Genomic DNA, 13,639 nt, shown 5'->3' on the forward strand with positions numbered 1-13,639 from the left:
CAATTCCGCTGGCGCCTCTTTATGACGTAGATCAAATGACAAACAAACTCCGTTTTTGTGTTTAACCTTTTCCTTTTTTGAGGACTGTCTCTACGGATATGAAATGGTTGGCAGTAATACGTATAAAACTAAATAAATAAAAGCACATTTTCTTAAGTGCAATAAGAATTATTTAACAACAGCATGATTACGCATATATCTGCCAGGTGGGTCGCGTGCTGATGACGCCATACTTTTGACATTGGCATGGAGCGCAATTAGAATATAGGTAACGATTAGCGAGACATTTGTTTTATACTTAAAATCTGACGCTTCTTTCTATAATTATTATATGTGATATATTATTTGTTGCAAAGACTATAAACCAAGAAGTGTTCGGCTCTGTTATAAGCTCTAGTCTGGCTTCCATGTGATTGTTAGCTAATGCCTTTAGCTTACTAGCTGCTAACTACACACTATTTCTCTTTTCAGCGGTCATAGTATTTGCGGTAATTATGGCTCTTCCTTGGCTCTCAAGATCCCTTTCTGGGCTACTCTTGGAGACAGCGTCCCTAAATTGTCAGAGGAATTTCAGGTAAAATTCTTAGAAATGTTGGATTGTGTACTTTATTAGACCATCTAAAGAAACCAATTCAGCAAAAATGATCCAGCTGACCAGAAAATGTTGCATTTTGTATTGCAACTTTAAATATATTGTGTAATATGCGTATGTGCCTTTTTGATACCGCAGTGCTGTTTTTAAATTCGTATGTATTTAAACTGCATTTACTGTAAATCTAAGTTTAAGACGTGGATGGAAACCCGAATAAACTTTTGAATAGTAAATATGTAAAGTCATTAGTAGTCAAGCTGTAGTGCTGGGTTTTATGAGCTGATTATTTTCAGGCACGCACACAAAAAAGGATGTAAGGTTTGTTAGTTTTTTTATTTGAAGGGAAAGTTCTTCCATGTGTGAGTATTTTCCCCTATTCTTCTAAAGTCACATGTAAACACTTTTCCAGAAAGATATGCAAGAGCCGGTCTCATAGGACAGACTGAACACTTTCATTTTACAGCAGTGGAGTGCCCCTCAGCCTCAATGTCCTATTATACAATTGAATTTTCTAATTCAGTTATCCGGTGCAGTTTGTGCCCTTAAATTACCCCCATGAGCCAGCCCTGAATCATTTCTTTATTCAGTGCTTATGGAGCAGTATAAGAAGCAACTTGTTCAATTTATAATATCACATGATATTTAGCTTTATATTTTAGTAGAAAAGTGGATTACTTGCATACCTGCTGACTGAGGGATCTAAGTGACTGTCATGGTCAATGATGCTTGGTAATGAGTAATGTCCTTAACTCCTTAAGTTGGACATGACTAATATACTATTTGTCTTGTCAGTGTATCTGCTGTTGCTGCAGCCATTCAAAAAATGACAAGAGTACGTGTAGTGGACAACAGTTCTCTTGGAAATACTCCATATCACCGCCCGCCGAGAGTGATCCACGTCTACACCAAGAACGGCGTAGGGAAAGTTGGTGACAGAGTGTTACTTGCCATTAAAGGACAAAAGAAGAAGGCGCTTATCGTTGGACACAAAATGCCCGGAGAGCGGATGACTCCACGCTTTGATTCTAACAATGTTGTACTCATTGAGGACAATGGGAACCCCACAGGAACAAGGATTAAAGTTCCTGTACCCACACATCTACGTAAACTAGAGGGAGATTACTCTAAAGTATTGGCAATTGCCGGTTCATTTGTCTAACTGTGTCAAATATGTGAACATTTTGTGAACAAGTTGTCTTCAATAAACTTTAAAAGAACAGATGCTATTGCAATAGTTTTTTTTTGTTGTTTTTGTTTTTTAACTTGGTACAGCAATTAGGTCAAATCTTTATCAACATGTCTGTTTTACGGAAGCATCCCAATGCTTACAATAAATATAGGCTTTACCTTTAAAGCATACACATGTCTAGTCCAGTAGCCAAGGAGAATATGGGCCAAACTTGTGTTGTGGAAACAATGGAAAAATATCATGAGCCTTTGAATATTTATTGAAGGCACGAAATACATTCGTAACATAAAACACATGACTGGCACATTTTACTGGTTGTTCGTACCATGATTTCTTTTTTTCTGTGTGTATAAGGCAATCATCAGTATCATGTGATTACTGTAAAGGTCACTAAAAGTGAACGGATACATTAATATTAATGTGAGGCAACTTCTAAAGCAGCTTCCTTCAACTATAATTCAAGTACAATTTAGAAAAAAAAAACTAAGGTGAGTGGCTTCAATTCATCAACGTCATATTAAACAGGTTAAACTCAATACATATTAAATGTTTCAAGCTTGTCACTGACATCAGATTGGCTCAGTAGTGACACCTACAGGTGTAAGAGTGAAACTGCTGACTCAACACCATGACAACAACTTCCGGTTTTCTAAAACAAAATTTAAACAAATGAACGCATAATTACTGAGAAACTAAAGTACTTTGAAAAAAATACCACAGAAACAGATTTTCAGACAGATTTCAAAGAGTGAAATTTTCAGTGAGTGACATCAAAATTAAAACATGTAAAACCAACTCGCAGTAAACATTGCAGCTAATGGTCATGCTGTGTAAATAAAGATGACACATTCATGTCACACGGTGACGGCTACATGCTGAAGCTTTGCATAGATCCTAAAATATGTCCAGGACACACCATGTTGGCTTTTCTGGACTTTGGTTGTCTGTTACACAGCTATTTTGCAACTTTTATTTAAGCTGAGGTGGGATGTGTAAAAGGATCTGAAGGTTTCTAGGGCTAAAGGGTCTTCATAGCTCCAGCTTCGCAGCAGTCTGCAGGCACTGTGCCCTTACTCGATACACCTTAACAGAAGGTCCTCTTCAACCACACATGGTCAGATAAAGCCACTAGGCAAGGTAACAAATAAAGTTAGACAAACAGAAAAGTTTGACAAAAGGATACTGGATACTTTTTCTTTTTAAAACAGAACTCACCTCTGTCAGGTTCATCTCTGCCTCTCCTGATCCCGCCTTGTCAAAGTCTCGGAAAGACCCTATTAATTCAAAGTTTTCATCATTTATTGTCACTGCATTAATAATGAAATATGGTGCCACTATGCTGCTTTTATTTCTAATTATGTGTCTGTCAATATTACTTACTAAACATGGCTTCAAGCTTAACCAAGCAGCAGATGAAGTTGTCAAAGTCAATCATCTCATTCTCTGCATACCGGGCCACCAGAATCTGGTTGAGTCTATTATTCAGTTTGAAACCTACACAGAGTTTAAAACGGGTTAGTATTCTCTTAGTGGTCAGTATGAGTACTTTATAGTATAATTAGGTATGCCATGCTACTGTCAGGTTGGATCAGCTTTTGCCTTCAGAGTTGCTTTAGATCTTAATAGCACAGAGTCAAAATGCTTGAAACAATTCATCAGAGATTTTGGTCAGAGAACTTCTGCTCATTGGATATTTTTTTCTGTTTCCGACCATTCTTTTAAACCCTAGAGATGCCATGTGATTGGCTGTTAACCTATACTTGGTTTAACAAGCAGTCGAGCCAATGAAGTGACTGGTGTGTGTAGCTGTGTCAATATGATGCTTTGATATGAAAAACTCTACCTGCTGCTTCCACAGCAAGTCGCATCTCATATGAGCTCATGGCCCCTGACTTGTCGAGGTCGAACTGTCTGAAAATGACCTGAGAGACGGAGACAGTAACATAAATAGAAATACAGACAATCTAAGTATAACGTTCCTGTTTTAATCGCTCTTACCAGCCACTTTCGGATCTTGTTCCAGAGGATCTGAAACTCCACGAGCCCTAAACGAGCACTACCATCTTTCTAGGAAGCATTTTGTCAAGGGGTCAAACAAATCACATGCTAAAGGCACAATTTAATGCCTAAAACAGTCAGTTTTGCAAGATTTAGATGTAATAACACCAGAGGATACATCCATCAGGTTCACCATGGTCCTACAGGACTCCATACTGAAGCCATCAGTCTTCAGGTCTTTGTCTGAAATGATAAAAACTTTCTTCAAACCATCTGGCTAAAAAAAGACACACAGTTAAAGGGAATGGACACTACAGTGGAATCTAATACGCTAATGGGAGATGTATTAGTAATATGTGAACTGCACCCAAAATAAAGAGAACACTCACGCCGGGTGACAACTCTGTTTAGAATGGTCCTAAGCTCGCGAATAGAAATCTCCATGTCCTGCAAAACAACAAAGGACAACAAAACTTTGCAACTAAGAGCAACTTTACTGGCTTTGTTCCTATCATCAATACTGCAAACGCAACTATTACCACTACATATGTTGCTTTATCAGATAATTATATAAAAGTAGTAGTACGTAGGTGAAAAGATGCTAACCAGTAAGAAAGATCTTTTCAAAACCTACCTCTCCTGCTAGTTGAGCAAACATGGCCTTAAAAGAGTCATCGATGTCATCTTCAGTTATTTCTTCCTGTAGGAAAGCAAAGCATGGCAGGTACAGGGTGTAAAATCATTAACACTCTTGCAATTTGTGTAATAGTTTAAAATTTCCCGACTGATGTATACGTACATCCTCTCCCAAATCGGCAGAGACTTCATCATCCAGCTCTCTGCAACAGACAAACTCTATTGGTACAGGGCCTCCTTTTCCACACATTGTAATCAGTGAAAAAAAATAACAAAATACAAGAGGAAACATACTCGGTCTCTGACTGCTTCTCAGTGAACACCCTTAGGACAAAGTCAGCCTCTTTACTGGGCTCAAAGGTGGAGGGAACGATGAGGTACTCTCCTGGAGGCAGACGGAGCCGTGTGCTCACCTCCCGGAGGTTGATGAAGGTTTCCGAGCGAGCACAGGAGGAATGGCTCAAAAAGAAATTCTTCTTCAAATGGACATTTTGGCAGCCTCTGTACTAAAGGCAGCAGCAAGCAGAACATTGGTTAAAATACATATGCAGGCTTTTAGCTCCATTTACTGTAAGTACAGTCATACATGGTTCACATTACACTAACAGTAATGGTCATGAATTTTTTTTTAAAAGTAGTAAAAAGTGATGCTCTGCTTACCTCTTCTGGAATCTGCAAAGATAACAGGGGAAAGAGTTAAGGAATGAGCATGAGGATCCTTTTAAACATACAAACAAGGCAAAGGGACAATACAGATTTTCTCTGTTCGCACCTCATACAGAGCAAAGCCAATGGTGTGCATGTCTTGACCTTGACGTCGATATCTGCGTCGGTCTTTCTGCATGAGGGCTACTAAAAAACTGCACGCCACCTCATCGTCCTCCGGGTCGTCGTCCTCCTCCAGCAGCGTGATCTTATACTGAGGGTTGATCCAAAACGTGTCTGCACAGACGGGACATTTGTGTTAGCCTGCTTCATGGTCCAACAGTAACTCACAGGCGGAAACTGTGTACACTTGATTGTAAAAGTCATCTTTGTGAGGTATACACAGTTAGGACTCACTGGGATGGTTCCTGCAGCCCCCGGCAGTGCTGCCCCTCCTCCACGTGCCGTAGAACTTGATGGTGTTCCAGTGGCTCAGGCTGTCGTCACTCAGAGCATCTGGAGTCAAGTTGCAGATCTCTAGTCGAGAAAACTGCCTGATGAAATCACTGAAGGACATCCTGGAAGATGTAGGTGTAGCTTTCCTTAAACATCTAGTTTAACACTGTGCTTTTTCACTCGCTGTAAGAGTCTGATGATCAAATTTGCAGCACTCTCATATCTGTGTGTTAATGATAAACCTGAAGCTGGGAAACAATAAGCTTAGCACTAAAATGGATCAGAAGGAAATAATTAACACTGGTAATAATTACACTGGTAATTACAGCTGTACAAACAAACCAGCTGTTTTTTTACAAGACAACACTCCAGCAGCAAGTCACTGTTTCTAAGTTGTTTTTAAATGGAATAAAATCACATTTATATCTTTATGAAATCTATGAATATCTATGATCAGAGTCAGTTTAGTGTTTACTCTTAAACTTTCATTGTCTATGCTGAGTTTTTGCTAACAGCCTTGTTGTAGCTTATTGTTAGGACAAAGACACAATATTCTCATCCAGGCAAAAAATATCTGTCTGTTTCTTTAAAATCATCTCGTACCAAAACTCGCCATCTTCCATCTGCAGATGCAAGTCTTCTCGTTCAGAGGGGTCGATCTGATCCCATTCAGGAGAACTACAAACGACAAGAAAAGCAGGCAAGAACAATTAGTGAAGATGGTGCACTGTATTTGACCACTTCCTGATTTGTTATTTCTTTTAAATATCTGTCACGCTTACATGTTTCAGATCAAACCAAGTTAAAACAAAATGCCATTTTCAAATGGTGATTTCATTCATTAAAAGAAAAATGCTGCCTGGCCCTGTGTGAAAAAATTGCCCTCCATGTTAAAACATAAATCAACTGTGATTATCTACATTTTTGGAAAGCTGAGTTCAGTTCCATTAGCCACACGCCGGCCTGATTGCTGCCAGACCTGCTGAATCGAGAGACCAAATAAAACCTGTCTGGCAAAGTGAAGTAGGCTAAAAGATCTCAAAAAGCATGCCACGATTTAAAGAACCTCAAGAACAGATGAGGAATGAGGTCATCGACATCTATGAGTCTAGAAACAGCCATTTGTAAGGTTTTGGGACCCCAGCGAATGTAGAGCCATTATCTACAAATTGAGAAAACTTGGAAGAATGGTGAACTTTTCTGGGAGTTGTCAGCCGACTGAAATTATTCCAAGAGAGCATCAACGACTCATCTAGGAGAGAGAACCCAGAACATCTAAGGAACTGAAGGCTTCACACAATTAAGGTCAGAGTGGTCATGATTCAACAATACGAAAGATTTCACACAAGGCCAGGTCAGTTTGAATAACAAAGTTTCAGTTTTAATAAATAAAATCATCATTTAAAAACTGCATTTTGTATTTTCTCAGATTATCTTTGTCTAATATTAAAAGGTGTTTAATCAGAAACGTGTAATTAATATACAAAGAACTAAGAAATCAAGAAGGGGGAAAGTACTTTTTTTTTTTGTTGTTGTTTTTTTACAGCCACATATGTTATAGTCAAAACAGATAGGAAACAAGAAAAATGGAAAGGATTTATTACTCTCATACAGCATACTCATATTTAAACACACACTCACTTGTCACTCCATGCACCAGTCCACTCCACCTGGCCCCAAGGGTTACGTATTCGGATGAGGCGTTCGTTGTTGCCATGGAAATTAACCTACATAACAGCAGAATGACAGAAAAATTAAAAACACGACTTTTACGGTCAGGCAGAGACTAAAAACGATGCCCAATCCAGCAAACACAGACCTCCTTCAGCCCAGTGACTGAGTAGGCGTGGCCTTTCACAAGCTTCTTGAACGTAACAGCCTCCATGTCAAAGGCACTGGTGATCTGTATTTATATAAAACACGATTACTCCATCTCAGTATGAGTCTGTTAGCATGGAAAGAAACAGGAGTGCTTTTAATAAAATGTATTCAGCACTTACATCGATGGAGCAGCCCAGCAGGGAGCCTCTCTCCAGCGCTTTGCCAATTATCCTGTAGAGATCTCTGGGAGCTCGGCGGAGCTCGTACATCTCAGACACACCACCTGTGAAGTCCTCAAACCCTTCAGTGGTGCTCCCTCCAGACAAAGCCTCATAGGAGCCATTCAGCCTGATAGCACATCAAGAACACACTTCACATTGATTGCCGTACACAACAGCTCTTCAGATTACGGCTTGCTGTTAAATGCTAAGCGATGTAGCGGGCAGACACCTACTTAGCATAAGCTTTCTCCAGGAGTGCACTCCAGAATTCATTGCCCTCAGCTGAATGGACAAACATTAGCTCCCCATCCTTCACTGGCAATCTGTCATCAATCACGACATCTACCCATTCGCCAAACTGCCAGAACTGCAACACAGAGCAATAATCAAGAACTCCATCCAAATGAAGTGCTTGCAAAGAGAGTTTGTAGAAGATGATGTGAAAGTACCTGAAAGTGGAAGATTCCTGCATAATCATCTTGGAAGGACTGACCGTGTGGGACAACCCGATGAAGAAGCTTCTCATTCAGCGTAAGAGAAGCAATGGCTGCTAAGAGCCAGCAGTCACCTGCAATTAAAAAACAAGCTTTAGGAACCTCCATCCATCTGTGGCTTCCTGGTTTTCATGGCAGATTCAGCATTAATGACTCACCCAGTGCTCCCTGACAGATGTCTGTTCTGGTTGCACCACCAACGATGAACTGAGGGTCTTGTGTTAGTTCCTATGGAGAAAAAAAGAAAATAAGCCGTTCTGAGAATTATTTTTAGAAATCAGAAATCAAACAATCCAAGATTTGAACATTTTTTAATCTACAGTCATGGTATAAAGAAAGTACACCCTCTTTAAATTCTAAGGTTTTTATGTATCGGGACATAATAAAAACAATACAGCCTTTAGCATGTCTGAGCACAACACAGAAGTAGACTGTGGAAAACCCTTACTGCTTCACTGAAGCAAGTGTGTTAAAGATAATGCTAAGCAAGAAAGACACCGGTGTTGTCCGTCAATCTGGGAAGTGTCAGAAGGCCATTTCCAAATGAAATGAAGGGCATCATTCGACAGTGAGAAATATTACTCTCAAGTGGCAAAGATTCAAGATAGTCACCAATCTTCCCAGGAGAGGAAATCTCGTCAAATTCACCCCAATGTCAAATCATGCAAGTTAAACTGCAAAAACAAAAAACCCAAGAGCTACAGACTCTACTGAACTCAGTTAGCATGTAAAATTTTAACAGCACAATTGGCAAAAGACTGAAAAAGTGTGGCTTATTTGGAAGGGTGGCCAGAGGAAAGTCTCTTCTCCGAAAAAACAAAACAAAGGACATATCAGCATGGCTTAAAATTGCAAAGTTGCATTTGAACAAATCACAAAACTTTGAAACAATGTTCTTTGGACAGATGAGACCAAAGGGGAGATGTTTGGCCATGATGCACAAACCCAAACACAGCATATCGGCACAAACACTTTGTAGCAACTGTCAAGCACGGTGGTGGAGGAGTGATGATTTGGGGGGGGTTTTGCAGCTGCGGGACTTCTAGAGTTAAACATGAAGCCATCTGTCTGACTGTTAATGCCTGGCCCAAACTGGATCCAGCAACAGGACAATGATCCCAAGCACAGCAGCAAATGTCCAGACCTCAACCTGACTAAAATGCTGTGGTCGATCCTTAAAGAGCTGTGCATAAACAAATACCAGCAATGAACTGAAGCACTGCCATAAAGGAAAGTGGGTCAAAATTCCTCCTCAGTGATATGAAACTAATAAAGTCATAAAGAAAGCAAAATGTTATTGCTCCTAAAGGTGGCACTACAAGCTAATGAATCATGGGCAGTGTTTAGTTTTTCAAACACTGTTTCTCTGTAATGGCGTCATCTTTACTGAAGAACATAATAACATTGTGTAACACATTGCGTGTTGCTGTTCATGTGAGGGTGTATTTATTTAATTCCAAGAACTGGAGAGGACTAGATAATGTTTATGTCCTGATATGTAAAACCTTAGAAAAGAGGGTGTGTTTTCTTGTTATCATGACTGTTTGAAGCATCATATCATTTATGTGCCAAGTTCCTGCACTGTAAACAAATGTCCCAGCGAGGGAGCAGTCAGAGAATGTGTTACATGCCAACAGCTGCCGTGGTCAGAGAGGTCCCTGTCCCTACTTGTCTTATTCTGTCTGAGCTGGCAGACATGAAATGAGAAACTGCCATCGATATGTTTGCTGGCAGGTCCAGTCGTGTCCAGCGACAGACAAAACAGCACATGAGTTGTGAAATATCACATGAGATGGGCCAAATGTCTTTGTATAAATGTCTGCACAATAAGTGTTATTTCTAATTTCAGACTCTCATATGAGACTACAGAACCTGTGCATCCTCTCGGTTATCTCACCGTGGGCCTCATCCATTCCACATCCTTTGTTTTAGAGGAATAGGGGGCAAGTTCCTTAAAGCCCAGGGATGGAGGCTCAGCAGGGAAATAGGGGTCTTCAAACAGGCAGCCTGACTCCAGACATTCCTGCTTCAGTGCCTCGTAATCCTGGCCCGCAAAGTGCACAGCTTGGTCCTTGGAGCCCATCCCTTCCGCCCGGAGCCTGTTGGCATATATGCTTGCAGATATCCCTCCAACCGAATACATGCTGGTGCAAGATAAAAATACAGAGTTGGTGGTTGGGTATGCACAGTGCCATCTATAAATAGCAGCAAGCTAATCTGTGACACACTCATGTCTAAGAGTTATAATACAGCAATCAAAACCTGCATTCAGCTAGCTGGCAACCCTTTGTGACGCAGAAATTCAGCATTATGATGTTAGCTTGCATCTAGCATAAAAGTGAAGGCTGTAGGCTCTGAGAACACTGAGGTCTGTCAAGTCATTTATTATTATTATCATTATTATTATTATTATTATTGTCCCTTGTAGGTAATGTAAACAACTTAAAACATAGGCATTTCAGATTTTTTTTTACATTTCATATGTAAAAAAAAATATAACAATTCCTTCACTTAAAAAACTTTATAATGCATTTTTTTTTTTTAAATCAGCATTTCACTAAACGTTTAAGAATTGTTTTTGTGAGTGTAGTGAGGTGCACAGTGACCAGATTTATGACCTCAGTATTTCCTCATTCCAGGTTACGGCCCCACAGAAAGCAAATCCTGCAAGTTGCCCTGGTAAAACTCGTCATAAGTCAGTTTTTTCATATTTAGTTTAGCTCCAAGTTCATTTACTATGATCATGAAAACAAAATGATAAGTGATGGGATAAACAAAACATCTGGCAGACAGAAAAGGAATAGTGACGATGGGTAACGGTGTTATAAGAATCACCACCCTGAACCCAGAGCAGCAAAAGAAGAAATGTGATACCTTGTCTGTATTGGCAAGCTGAGAGGGAGAATCAGACAAAAACAGAGAGAAAGGTCATTCACATAAGCTGCTTTTTTTTTCTTTTTTCTATAAATCAGATGCACAATACAAGGGAAATGCAGTATTTAAAATTGATTAGGGGGGAGGGGGTGTCTTATTTTCCAGGCTATATTCAGATCTTCAGGGAAAAGAAAAGACCTATGTAAGGAAATCATGAGTTCAAAAGAAGTAAACCTCCCTTAGACTTGAATTTGGTACCTCATAAATCAGTGCTGACTAGATCCTTTGGTTCTCTACTTGCCTCAAAAGGAATCCCAGTGAGCCAAGTTAGGTAAATAGTCTGGGCGCTGAAAGTTGGAAGGGTAAACTTGGCTGGAGCTACAGTGGTGAGGGGGCCAGGACATTCGTGAGAAAAATGGCTAGGTTGGAGAATGAGCTGGTGTGCAAAAACAGGCTATGCTTTTGGTAAAAACAATCCGCAGACAGGAGCATTGTTTGAAGGGCCATCGTGCCCCTGCTCTGAGGCCCCACTCCCCATTGAGCTGCGGGAATTCCTCTCTGCTCTTTCAAAGGCTGCTGATCACAAGGATCTTTTTATTTCCTCCAAATAAAGTAATCAATAGGACTTCAGCAGCACCGTAAAAACAACAGTCTGTCAATAGAAAAATAAAAACAAAAAACAGAGGAGCAGCATTAGTGTCTGAGTAATGCACGTTTGCTGCTTCGGTTCATTTGTGATTTCACAGGCCCGAGACTTAAAAGTGACATTATGTCATTACACAAATGGTTTAGTGCACCTGTTCAGAAGTGTGCTGCAGGCCTGTCTTTACGCGCCCCCGCTTTAAAGATTTCTGGTAACAACGGAGCACATTCACACTCTCATTTAACCCTGGATAACGTAGCTGAATTAAATCTGTGATCCCCGAATTAGACGGCTGTTATTTGTCTTGACTCTTGCGAGAGATAAAGCCTGCATTAAATCAAATCAAACAAACCGCACTGTGGCCTGCACTTCACAAGGCACCGTTAACCTCAAGCTCTCCAAATAACAAAGAAATAAAACGCACAAAACGACACTCACCGCCGCTTTCACGTTAATTTCAAGCTCCTTGTAAATGAACTGGATACAGTAGTAACTGTGTAAATCTGGTGGGGACACTGGTTCCGTTGGATCGCAGGTCCAGCCCAAGGTCCAACCCCTCTGCACCGTCAACACTGCTGCATCGCCCCCGCCCCTACAGGAGGAGGGGCCAAAATTCACACCCACCACACACTGCCGTTGGAGGCGCTAAAGATGGCAGTTAACCATGAACAACACACTTACTGAACAGTATCTAAAAGTCATCTCTTTAAGAAATAGGAAAAGGTTCATCAAAGACCTGAGGCAGGATCGGAGAGATTCATCTGGCCCTTCAGATAAACCATCTGTTTTCTGATCATCAGAAATTTTTTTTTTTCTCTCTCTTTTTTTTTTCTTCTTTTTTCCTGTGTGTACACCTGTGAGCATGAACGCGCTTGTTTGTTTTTTTTAAAAGGTTCCTTCATGTAATGATCGGCTAGAGGGTGTGGGGGGCCACTGCCCCGTCCTCCAGGGCATGACGCAGGTATGGAGGAGATCAAAACTCTAGACATCCAGAGGCCCCCAGAACACAAGAGACCAAGGAAGACCAACAGAGGGGCAGCCGCATCACTATCCCAGAAAGAGCTGAGGAGAGTCCCAGATGAGGGGTCACTCAGCAGCCGCGGAGCAGAAGCCAGGGGGGGTTGCAGTGACGCCTCCGAAGTGGCCCGAGCGAGCCCCAGGCTCCAGGCCCCGATAAGCAGCCGCCAAGGAGTGAGCCAGTGTGTACCTGGGCGCCCACCCCCGGACACACAGAACCACCAACGCACCGATGTCTGAGGGCGTCCGCCACCGGCAGGGGAAGTGGTGGGGGAGATAGGCCTCCAAACCTTGGAGGGCCTGGGATGTCTCCAGAGAGGTGGCGTCTGATACCCAACCTGACATATAGACACAGACATACAGGCACACACAGATACAAACATCCATTCCCACCCTCATGCTCTCATAAGCAATTATTCCACACTCAACCAATGTGGAGACAGACATAAAGAGACGCTGTACACACAATCACTCTCCCCAAGCGTACTCTAAGAACCGGGTCTGGGTACCCTTGCTCCTGGAGGGGGATACTGCACCCAGACCCAGGTGGTGTTACCCTTTTCCCTGCGGTGGGGAGAAGCAGACCGCCCCGACTCCGCAGCAGCAGGGAGGCCCCACATTCCAGACCCCAGTCGGACGGCCAACTCCTCCTCCTAGCCCCCCCGCTCCAGCAGGCCGCAGAGAACGGGGGTGTGTGAAGACTCCAAACCTCCCTCCACCCGCTCATATGTAGTGTTGATGTATGTGTGTTCTAAGGTGCATTTAAAACCCAGGAGGGCATGGAGCTACCTGCCAGAGCAGCAGGTAAGCGCATAGCCCCTCCTGATAGCCCTCAATGTCTATGTGTATTTAAAATTGAGAGGTGGGCAACGACGCCAGGGGTGAGGTGTACACCCTGATGGTAATTTGGATTCTGTGTGGCGTGCCCACCCCCAAGATCCTATATGTATGTGTAATGAGAGTGTGAGTAATGTGAATGTCTAAGGTGTGGGATAAAATTGAGGCAGAGGCAGCCAGAAGGGGACAGAGGGGGGGGATGCCTCCCCTGCACCC

The 13,639-nt window shown here is 41.8% G+C and overlaps 2 protein-coding genes across 5 annotated transcripts; one reads left to right on the forward strand and one right to left on the reverse strand.

Annotated features, from left to right (window-relative positions):
* The first annotated feature begins 64 nt into the window (after nt 1-64).
* On the forward strand, nt 65-1,813 carry mrpl14 (mitochondrial ribosomal protein L14). 3 transcript variants are annotated; one of them, XR_003213612.1, is made up of 4 exons: nt 92-106; nt 207-268; nt 472-574; nt 1,385-1,811. XR_003213612.1 is itself a non-coding variant. In XM_019366336.2 (3 exons), exons 2-3 carry the CDS (start codon nt 495-497, stop codon nt 1,749-1,751), a joined length of 447 nt encoding a protein of 148 aa, XP_019221881.1. In that variant the 5' UTR covers nt 65-206; nt 472-494; the 3' UTR covers nt 1,752-1,813. The 3 variants fall into 3 exon arrangements, 2 of the variants coding, with proteins under 2 accessions (XP_019221881.1, XP_025753574.1); XM_019366336.2 differs by lacking the exon at nt 207-268 and having other exon boundaries at nt 65-206; nt 1,385-1,813; XM_025897789.1 differs by lacking the exon at nt 92-106 and having other exon boundaries at nt 188-268; nt 1,385-1,813.
* Nucleotides 1,814-2,024: 211 nt separating this feature from the next.
* capn1a (calpain 1, (mu/I) large subunit a) lies at nt 2,025-12,165 on the reverse strand. Of its 2 annotated transcripts, XM_005473972.3 has the most exons (23): nt 12,008-12,159; nt 10,927-10,944; nt 9,950-10,196; nt 8,211-8,280; nt 8,008-8,126; nt 7,792-7,925; nt 7,517-7,685; nt 7,336-7,419; nt 7,158-7,243; nt 6,120-6,194; nt 5,478-5,638; nt 5,188-5,357; nt 5,076-5,087; nt 4,710-4,921; nt 4,579-4,618; nt 4,414-4,479; nt 4,169-4,226; nt 3,958-4,022; nt 3,780-3,848; nt 3,625-3,703; nt 3,162-3,275; nt 2,997-3,055; nt 2,025-2,909 (listed from the first exon to the last, which is right to left on the reverse strand). In XM_005473972.3, exons 3-23 carry the CDS (start codon nt 10,193-10,195, stop codon nt 2,883-2,885), a joined length of 2,115 nt encoding a protein of 704 aa, XP_005474029.1. In that variant the 5' UTR covers nt 10,196; nt 10,927-10,944; nt 12,008-12,159; the 3' UTR covers nt 2,025-2,882. The 2 variants fall into 2 exon arrangements, with proteins under 2 accessions (XP_005474029.1, XP_003441065.1); XM_003441017.5 differs by lacking the exon at nt 10,927-10,944 and having other exon boundaries at nt 12,008-12,165.
* Between the last annotated feature and the right edge of the window lie 1,474 nt (nt 12,166-13,639).

Source organism: Oreochromis niloticus, linkage group LG13 (assembly GCF_001858045.2).
Source record: "Oreochromis niloticus isolate F11D_XX linkage group LG13, O_niloticus_UMD_NMBU, whole genome shotgun sequence".
Classification (NCBI taxonomy): Eukaryota; Metazoa; Chordata; class Actinopteri; order Cichliformes; family Cichlidae; genus Oreochromis; species Oreochromis niloticus.

Excerpts from the sequence above, each read along its gene's own strand:
- mrpl14 (XM_019366336.2), top strand. The coding sequence starts at position 495 with ATGGCTCTTCCTTGGCTCTCAAGATCCCTTTCTGGGCTACTCTTGGAG. Across the intron at positions 575-1,384 it reads AATTGTCAGAGGAATTTCAG|TGTATCTGCTGTTGCTGCAG; the intron begins GTAAAATTCTTA and ends TTGTCTTGTCAG.
- capn1a (XM_003441017.5), bottom strand. The coding sequence starts at position 10,195 with ATGTATTCGGTTGGAGGGATATCTGCAAGCATATATGCCAACAGGCTC. Across the intron at positions 5,639-6,119 it reads ATGGAAGATGGCGAGTTTTG|GATGTCCTTCAGTGATTTCA; the intron begins GTACGAGATGAT and ends TACATCTTCCAG. Across the intron at positions 3,704-3,779 it reads ACAAGATCCGAAAGTGGCTG|GTCATTTTCAGACAGTTCGA; the intron begins GTAAGAGCGATT and ends TCCGTCTCTCAG.